Source organism: Rhagoletis zephyria, unplaced genomic scaffold, assembly GCF_001687245.7.
Source record: "Rhagoletis zephyria isolate East Lansing unplaced genomic scaffold, Rhagoletis_zephyria_1.1 Rzeph_scaffold_01371, whole genome shotgun sequence".
NCBI lineage: Eukaryota > Metazoa > Arthropoda > Insecta > Diptera > Tephritidae > Rhagoletis > Rhagoletis zephyria.
In genome coordinates, this window is record NW_016158455.1 from 62,047 (window position 1) to 72,560 (window position 10,514).

At 34.4% G+C, this 10,514-nt stretch overlaps 1 protein-coding gene across 1 annotated transcript in view; it reads right to left on the bottom strand.

The window, feature by feature from the left end:
- Positions 1-1,316: 1,316 nt before the first annotated feature.
- Positions 1,317-10,514, bottom strand: part of Drep2 (DNA fragmentation factor-related protein 2) — a 58,625-nt gene continuing 49,427 nt past the window's right edge. Inside the window, exons 2-4 of the mRNA XM_017617245.1 lie at positions 2,896-2,992; positions 2,657-2,830; positions 1,317-2,562 (exon numbers count right to left, since the gene is read on the bottom strand). Of these exons, the coding sequence (XP_017472734.1) occupies positions 1,385-2,562; positions 2,657-2,830; positions 2,896-2,992 (1,449 nt within the window). The 3' untranslated portion in view covers positions 1,317-1,384. The remainder of the gene's footprint in view (positions 2,563-2,656; positions 2,831-2,895; positions 2,993-10,514) is intronic.

Genomic DNA, 10,514 nt, shown 5'->3' on the forward strand with positions numbered 1-10,514 from the left:
GATGGTTAAATAAATATCTAAATATTTTTTGATTTCAAAATAAAAAATAGGCGTAAATTTTTTTCGACATATTCCGAAATTCCGACTTTACCTTTCTCGGACCACCCTAATACATACCTTAAAATTAGTATTCGCGTTAAATTGTTTTATCAAATGTCCACACGTATGTATGTACATATCGTTGCCTTAATATAGAAAGGCCCTATCTCACATCGTCGCTGAAATGCACAAAGCCGTAACTAACTAAAATCTTTTATTGCATAAAACGATTTGGGGCCACATAATGCGATCAAATGCATCATAATCAATTAAATCGTAAATTTTCGATTTTTAGTTAGTTACGGCTTTTTGTATATCAGCGACGATGGCAGATAGGGCCTTTCTATATTAAGGTAGCGATATGTAGGTATGGATTTGTGTCTGCGAGTGTGTGTACATATGTATATAAAATGTGCGTGTATGTTTTTAAAATCAGCTGACTGTTTATAAATTGTTAATTTTGGGATTTTGTTTTGTTCAAAACATGTATGTTTTTACATTTTCTTTTTATTTTATTATTTTATTGTTATTTTTTCTTTTAATTTTCAATGGTTGCAGTAATGTTAATGCGTGATTGGTGCTTTCCGGTACTTAATGCTATGCGAATTTCTCACTGTGTATTTACGTTAGAAAGCCGCCCAGTATCAACTTTTGCTTTGTGTTTGGGTTAAGTGAAGGTTTGGGTACTGGGGTTTCTCCAATATTTGGGCTTTTTTATGTTTCACCTTGTCTTGTTTTTTTTTTTTTAACTATTTCTTAAACGCTATTGAATTGCATTCTGGTATTTGTTTTGTTTCTTGTTTATTTTCTTCGTTATTCCTTGCGTGTTTTTAATGCGGAAATACCTTTTTTTCTGGAGTTACATATTTTTTTTAAATGTTTGTGTGTGTCTGTGTACGCTGGTTCGCTTCTGTTGTGTGTTTGGCGCGCCTTTTTAAATTTCTTCACTTCCCTGTTTTTGCCACGCCTTGCTTCCCAACCAAGTAACTGCTATTGTTTTAGTTTTTTTTTTTCAATTAATTTACTTCAATTTACTAAAATTATTTCACTATTCCTTACTTAAACGTACTCATTTTGCTTATTTTTCCCATTCTATTTCGTTTTGTATTTATTTTTAGCCACTTTATTCCACATAATTTGGTTATTAATTTCCGCCCATTCCTTATTATTATTTTTGTATTTCTTTTTCATAGGTTGTTAGTACTATTATTTTATATATGTATGTATGAGTTTATTTGTGGGTGTATGTGTGTTTTCTGTTTTAATGCTTAATGTTTTTTAATTTAATTATTTGTGTGTTTTATGTTTTTTTCATTTTTCTTTTGTAATTTAATTAATTGCATTTCTATATTCTATCCTCTTCGTCTTCTTCCTCCACCTCTTCGCCGTTCTCTTCGACTTCCTCCTTGTAGCCGGGATGCTCGGATATGGCGTAATAGTTTCCATTATAGATGACGCCCAGCTCACGCAGCGCATCACCTCGTATTGTCGCCTTTATCGTCCAATTGTAGCAATCGTCCGATTCCGATTCTCGATCCAGCCGCTCTACGTCGAGTATCTTCGAATTGAGTCGCTCCAATATGATGCCGATGTCTTTGATGCTGAGATGTCGTTTCTGATCGACAGACAGCTGATCGATGAGCAGCAGGAATTTCTCAGTCGTCGTCTTATCGTCCTCCATGACGGTATTCTCCGTTTCACTCTCGGAGCTATCACGCTCCGGCGCAATATCCAGAAAGCGTACATGGCCCTTGACGCCCGATGAGCGTCGCTGCATGCTGCCGCCCATCATAGGATCCACAACCGATGACATTGATAGCGTCGCTTGTTGTTGCTGCTGTTGCTGCGGCTGGGGACTCGTGGTGCCGTCTTGTATGGGCGACGTGGCCACACTTTTGTGCACGGCTATTTTGCGCCCCTCCTCGTGCAGCGCACAACAATGAAAATCGCATTCCGTGGTGCTGGGACTGCCCGCCCGACTGGGCGTGTGCGCATGGTGCGCGCATTCGGGTGTATGCACGTGCACCGCACCGACGGCGCTATCAAATGAGCCGCCCTGCTTGGATAGGCGCCTACTGGTGCCTGGTATTACCACACCGGGTGGCAGCACCACACCGCCCGGATGGTATATGCTCGCTGGACCTTCATCGCTGATAACGGTTATTTGTGGGCTGGCATAGCGTTGCTGTGACGATTGTGACGACACCGATTTGGTGTCCAGCGAACTTTGCGCCGACAGTCCTTTCTTCGATGGTGAGTACTTGTCCGATGACATGAGTCCGTTATTGCCGCTGGCGCCGCTACCACTTGGTCCCATGCCACCAACGCCGCCGGCACATCCACCACCGCCACCACCTCCTCCGCCGCCGCCGCCTCCTCCTCCTCCACCTCCCTGACGCTGATCCCAATGCAGGACCACCGTAACACGACCCTTATTATCCATAATCTTCCAAGATGGCGTCTCATCGTGTAATTCGAGCGCGTGAATCGTCTCACAGACGATCTTAGGTATAGCTGATATCGCTGCAAAATAAGTGGGTGAACAAAAATTTAATTTATAATAATGTCTAACTGAACTAAAGTAGCATTCGAGTTTTAGATTTCTAAATTAACATACCAGCCTTTATAACATCAACACCTGTTGGGTACCAACGTTCGCCCTGCCTTAACAATAGTAGCACCGTGTTGTTTGCCAATGTACGAAAATATTCGCCATCTTCGATTTGGGTTCCATCGCACTCCAGAACAACACGCACCGGTTCTGAGGCAGGAACCCCTAATTTATCCTTTCCTATTTACACGCATAGATTGAAAAGTTAATTAGGCATTAATGTTACAGTACGAATAGTTAATTACCTCTAACTAATAGCTCCTCGAATGTTCCAACAACTACGCCTTTGCGCACATTTCGCCAACTATCCCAAATTTTAAGGGGTCTCTTGCCACGAGACTCCTGCAATTAGAGAAGTAAAGAAGTTGTTTTAGATACACGTATTTTATACAAGTATCTTTTAGGCCAAACAAAAACAAAAATAAAAAAAAATAAAAATAAAAAAGATTCATAGGATTTGGATTAAGAATGATTTATATGCTCATATTAAAATTTATGATTACCGTTAGTTCGGTAATGCTCCCATGATCGGGATTAAACTAAATTGGCATCGAACCACCCTTAAAAAACCAACTTTCCGATAAAAAATAATTTTCGAAAACGGTTCCCATGGTCCAAAATTCATGCGGTAACATACATAAAAGATATTCCGACGAATTGATAACCTCCCCATTTTTTTTTAAGTTGGTTAAAAAGACGATAACATTTCAAATTCGTAGAAATAAACAAAGCTAAAAAACAAGCAACCCGATTTCAATAATTTTTATTTTAAACAAATATATACAAATATTTGTGCTACAAAAAAATATAGGAGCGATTTCTTCGTTAATTTTTAATAATAACAAAGGCACACCAAAAAAAAAAGTGAGGCAGAGATACTTCTACCCGCGAACTTTTTGCCTTTTTTTTGGTTTTTCGCAAATTACTCGAAATTTTGGAGGAGTGCATGTCGAACGGACCTCAGATTCGAATTCAGCAAGTCGAAATAATGTCGGTAGCTGGGTTTGGTTAAAAGCACACACAGCCTTTTTTGGGTCGTCGCAACTGATATTTTTGCCAAAAATGAGATTTGCTCATCGGAAGCTCCAGACATCAAGCGTTATCCATTCATACCAAAATATTAATATTTAGATATGAAAGCTAGAAATAATCATGAAACAAAGAGAGAACTGGTTTGAAATAAGACAGGCTTTACTCTCTCCTGTACAATTCGAGCGATGCAGATCTGTAGCCAGTGTTGCCGCGACGTCATGAAAAAGTGCATCGTAGAAGAAACAAAAAATGGATCAAATGTATCACACATTTTTTATTTAAGTATCAAAGTATCAAGTTAGAAAAAACTTAAAAAAAATGCTATTTGGTTTCACACCTTCGGCATCATTTAATGAAATCGTAAAATGCAAGTCCGGCAATGTCACGTTACACAAACAGCTGTTTACTAGGGTTATGATGCTTTTAGATTAAAAAGCATGAGTGACATAACCAGGATATAAAACACTGGAAAAGTTATGTAGAATTGTTCAAATATAAAATAAATTCGAATATAATAAACTGAAAATATATAAAATATCAATATATATATATTTTTTTAAAGCTTATTTGACCCCAAAACGTTTCAATATTTTCGATCAAACTTTTAAAGCTGCCACTGCATACATGCATACATACATACATATTTTCTCTTTGTCATGTATCAAAATTCGTACTACGCGAAAAATTTAAGTATCTCGCGAAATGAGCGAAAAAAGTAAAATATCTTCCGAAAATTTGCACAAACACGTATCAATTTTTAAGTACGTGGATCAAAACGCTGCCTTGTCCTCTACTTCTAATGAGTAGTAGAGAATGATGTATATTCTCTACCAGTAGAGAAATAATCGGTAGAGAATAGTTACAGAAACGAGCTACTGATGGCATTGTGCAAAATGTTTAACGCAGACATCTGCGGACTCGATTATTTGAAAAACTGAAATCCTTTTGCACATTTACAGGTCAGGCCCTCTAATTTGACATTTCGTTTATGAAAATGGAACGAATGCTGCAAATCTGCTGACATCGTGTTATTTATTTAACGCAAACATCTGCGGACTCGATTAAAAAATTTCACTTCAAAAAGTTTACGAACAGAGTTTATTTATAAGGTAAATTTCAGATAGAAGGACCACCGATTTCAAATTTCTTAATTTGTTTTCGCATGAAGCTAAGCTGTCGAAAAAAAATCTAAACTTAAAACTATATTTTAACAAAAATGAGTTTTAGCTTACGACTATGACTATAGGCCAGTGTATTTTTAATTTCTCAATGAGAGCTTTTATAACACACAACTAACATATTGCCATCGGATCGGCATATCTCTTCACTAAATTCTGTATTCGTCACCAATTATTAAACTCTAAACATTTTTATTGATTTTTAAACTATTGTGCAAGATTTTTAAAATAAGCTTTTATCATTTTAAAATTCAAATTTTTACAAGCATTACTTGTCGCTTGACCGTGGTCCGTTCCAGTTTCGATATATTTTCATTCACACCAACAAAATTGTATATAGAAGTTGTGTTTGTATTTCTGCATTTTTTTTTTAGTTGTGAGCGCAATTATATCATCAAAATTTTGTTAAAATATATTACCGCTTGGCAAATCCTAATGTTTAATCTAGTCAATCTACACCAACACTGTGAACACCTTATTAGCCACATATTTATTTACACAGTGTAAATACACCCCTGCGCTTCACTGAATTTCCGACGCCATTTCAACAGTGCCGCGATTGCTTCCGTCGAGTGCGAGTTAAAATTCCTGAAAATGCTAAAGTTTGCGTTTAATATAGTGAAAAGTGTTAGTTTTCTATAAAATTGGGAAAACTAAGTGTTTTAATTAACAAAGTAGATAAATATATGCGCGAGCGGTGTTTATTTTAGTTTTCGTGGCGATTTATGTAGTTTCGATGGGGTGCGCGAGTGGCTCGGGCCGGTCCGAACAAGTGTATTTTGTTTTTAAATTAAATTGAAGTGTAGCTGTGCAATCTTCATCTAATTTGGTGAAAGTTATAAGGTGAGTGAATTGAAAAAGCCAAAGAATTATTTGTGTAGATACATATGTATTTGTATGTAAATTGTTGGCTTCCTATTTTTGCATGTTTAGAAAATTTGCATCAGTATAGTATATTTGGGGTTTTTGTTAGTCATAATTGATCCCCCTATATTTCATCCTAATTTATGTTCCCTTTATAAATGCCCAGTAAGCATAAAAACTTAATTCGGTTCGGTGGCATGAATTTAGGCGCATGTCGGAACTGCTTACAGCCAACATTGATTGTTAAATTTGTGTAGAGGCACTGTGAACAGTTTGAGAGCCTTTATATTCATACAAAGGTGGCGACATCATTAGGGACACTACTTTTTCTTAAGTTTTGATCATTTATTTCTCTTTGTTTATTTTATATTTAAATTTTTACAAAAGTGTTATTTATATTACCAGAGGAGATAGAAGATAGATAAGGTGCGAAATTTTTGGAACGTAAAATTGTTTGTCTGAAAAACAAATCCATGGAATATCACCAATTTCATTACATTAATATTCTCTGATATAACTTTACACAACAAAACGTAATATATATATATTTTATATATATACATATGTACGTACTCATATGTTCACGAAAATAGCAGCGCGACATATTAATAAGTCTTAACAATTGAATAACCTTTTATGTAATTGTATTTATTTTTTTTATAAAAGCATAGTAAGTTCAAAAACAAAACCCATAAACATTAAAGTTGTAAACTATCTACAAAAAAATTTTCATTAAAATTTAAAACTTTGTTGTCAAAGGTTTTAGAAAACTTTCGCGTATGCTGTTTTATAGTTAATGGCCTATAGTATAGTAGATTAAAGCACAAGTTTAAAGAGTCACGGAATTGAAGTTGATTTTTAATATTTTTTTTTTTTTGTATGTTCTTTATAATTGTATGTACAACAAATTTGAATATGCTTTATATGAAAGAAAGAGTGCAACACCTCCAACGAAAAAAGTTCTCAAAAATCAACGCGAACTTTGAGCCACATCACACTCACAGTTTTTATATTAAAATTGAATGGTCTATAAAACTGCATACGCGAAAGTACTTACATATGTAGGTAATTTTCAAAAAAACACAAAACGTAAGTATTCATGAACAAGAAATGGCGCTCAATCATTAACCCTGATTTACGAAATGTTAAAATACAAAGCATCAGTCTCTTTTATTTACGGTGACCATCCGTCCTGTTTTTTGCAGGATCGTACTGTTATTCAAAGGTCTGTCCTGCATACTTTTCAAAACGGAAAATCTTGAAAATGTACTGATTTGTTCCAACTGTCCTGCATTTGTCACGCATTTTATTCGATATTTTGAAATGTACCTATCAAAATATAAGCAGTGTCGATAACTGATTGATATCCACATGAGAGTGAGGCTCAATGCGTTCTAAGTTTTGTGCGGCCACGGACAATGGATTGATTTTTTTTCAGGGACGGTTATCATTATGAGTAAAATAATTTAAATCAGCATTTAATCANAATTCCAATTATTGGGGCTTTTAATGTAAGTAGTATTCGCCATGATTTTATATGGACTTATTTTTAAGAGGCTTCTCTGAGGAGTCCTGTAGTCGCAGGAGAAACATAGGTAGGTCATTGAATTTCTTAGTATTTTCTCTCTCAATTTACTGGTTTTGCACCAGCCGCAAATTCAAATTTCTTTTATAATTTTATAGATTTTTTGGGGCAAACCGTAGTTCAATATGCATCAACTGAGGACAAATCTAACAACGATTCTCGAATTTAATGAATCAATTCACGGATCGAATCGGAGCTAAAAAATCGACAAGTAATTGAATCGGAGGGGCCCGATTAATTGATCTTCCATTTTGTCGATTTAAAAACAGCATCTCTAGTATGCATGTATGTCCTCTCAGCTGTGTACCGCTTCAGTTTATAGAAAATAGTAAAAATAATTGTTGAAAATAGGGGGATTTTTTCAGGAATTTTGGGTAAATTAGCCTTAAGAGAGTTGGCATCCGTGGTATTGACCTTCATTAAAAACCCAGGTCAAATTAGGTGTTGACCAGGACACCAGGACAATTTGGCTAAATTCAGGACAAATCCTAAAAAACTAAGACGTCTGACAGCCTTAATGTAGCTAGAATTTGTATGGCGGGGCGTATACGAAAGATCTGAAACTCTCTCTTATATTTTGCTTTAAAAATCTTAAAGATTTCTTAAATAATTCGTTTTAAATCAGGTTACTGCGCAAATCATTATAAACACGATTTCCAGACTACTTCAAGTCCGTTACACCGTTAACCGCTAAAAAGTATGCCTTATCTGCATCAAACTACAAATGCAATATGTATGTATGTATAACACCCACACTTACACCCATATCTACATTCCCACATACACATGCATGCTCCTCATCCACTGCAGAAAAGCAGAACTCATAGTTAATATTTGCAGATTTTGTGATTAGAGCAATGCAAGTGTCCCATGCAGGCGAACTGCCAGCGAAAACGCTACAGTTAAAGGATAATTAAAGGATTGCATAAAGAGTATACGATGCTTTGTCACATCCATACAAACTAACAACATACATACATACATATGTATGTCTAATGCACGCAGCGCATAAAAACCCATACACATACTACTTACACCCAAATGTACATAAGTACAAATATAACAAGATAAACACATTGCACATTGCACATTGCACTAAAGTTGTGCCAAAAGAGAAGCCCGAACAATGGACACTGAAAATTGCCAGATTAGAGTGTGTTTGACAGCGGTGAAATTACAAAAAGGAGCATTCCATTCCTCTGCACTCCGCTGGCAATCGTGTGATCACGAAATAAAATAAGCAGCATTAAGTAAAAGGATTTGAATTAAATTCTTTGTAGGGAAATGCCTATAACAAAATTCCACGTACGACTCGAAAGTATTTGAATGTATGTATCTATGTTTGTACATACATATGTACACATGCATAGTAGATATGAAGGTATGTGAATGAGTGAATGGATGAGTATTTTTGAAAGATTTTAATCAAACAAATTCGCAACATTGATCCTGCACTAAAGTAAGAGGAACGGGGGTGTACCGTGAAACTGCAGCAAAGTAAAACGTTTTGTGGCAATAACAACAGCAAAAGTTTCATATGTGTACTTAAGAACAACAAAAAAAAAANCTTTCGCTTAATAATAATGATTATTGTTGAGCTTTATTTTTCGCTCAAGTGAAAAAATTAAACTCAATAATAATTATTATCTTTGAGCGAAATAATAAAAATCATAAAATAATCATTATTTTTGATCGAAAAAAAATCATAAATAATCATTACTTTTGAGCGAAAAAATAAAACTCAAATATTAATTATTATCTTTAATTTTTATTTGTTAATCTCGAAATATAAAAATCATTCTCAATTACAGTAGAACGTATGAACAGATATATGTGAGTATAAAAATAATGATAATTTTCCATCCCTGCTTTTCAAAAAACGTGTTTTTTTGTAATCTTCGGAGCTTTTCTTCAATATCTCGTGAAAAAATCTCCCAATAAACGTGAGCGACTTACAATTCGAAAAGTATGGATGTGCCTTTTCCAAAAATATATAGCTGCCGACATATATGTATGTGCCGATTTCAGTGAAAATTATTAGTGCTACAAGCGATCAAAGTCGAAAGTCGAAGTGAGATTTTCAATCAACTGCACAGTTTTACTTGATTATTTTTTCATTATTTTTGAAACTCAATATAAAAGATTTATCATTACTGTAACTTTTGAGCCTAAAATAATAAAATTTGGAAGAGAAATGTAAATGTTGTGGAGCGCAATCTGCACAAATTATATATTATTGTAACTGTGGGTCGTTTACATCGATTTTTGACGGGTAACTGCGAAAAAATCCCAAAAATACTCTTTTGAAAAATTTGGTGTTGTTTTCGAGCTGAAAGGCACAAAGTTTACCTACAAAATTATCTTTCAAAGAGGTTCACTTTTCGTGTAAGCTAGAGTAATTATAATATATTTTATTATAATTTTATAAATATTCCTTTAAAAAACATCAATACTAAGAAAGAAAATTTGATTTTTGTTCAAAGTTTAAAATGGATTAAGATTTTAGAAATACTTTTTCGATATTTTTATAATACGTATGTATAGGTACCCATATTTTTAAAAAATTGTCCCGCATTTTTAATTCATATTTATGGTCACCGTACTTTTATTCGTAAAGTATTTGCAGATTAAAATGTTCAGCTTGCTTAACTTTATTTGTAGCTAGTATTCAGGCGCGGTTACGAATATTGCAGCACTTATATTTTTTTTGCAATACACATTTATATTTTTTTGCTTACTCTATATTTCACATCTTAATTACCCTTTTTAGAAAAAATTTTCTATAAAATTGCATACATACTCAATTTTTTTTCTAAACTGCCCAGCCAGCAAGAAAACGTACATTTTACGAACATTATGTTTTACGAGGGATTCTCGTATCGCCAAACAGTTAGAGAAAAGCTCGTAAACGATAAAACAAAAAAAAAAATATAATAGAAAGAGGCTTGTAGTAATTTGTCAGCACAAGAAAAAAATTTAGTTTTGTTGACAATTTTTCTTCAATCACAATATTTTATAAGTAGTTTGTTAAATATTCAATTTAAGAAAATTATTAAGTATGTGATTTATTGGCAGACTGGTGCAAACGCCAAGGACGATCTACCACTTTCTTTTATAATTAAACTTCTTGTAAGTAGCTACTACATATGTAATTCAAAAATACAAATTAATTTAACGAGTTTTGCAATTCTTTCACAGGCTGCGC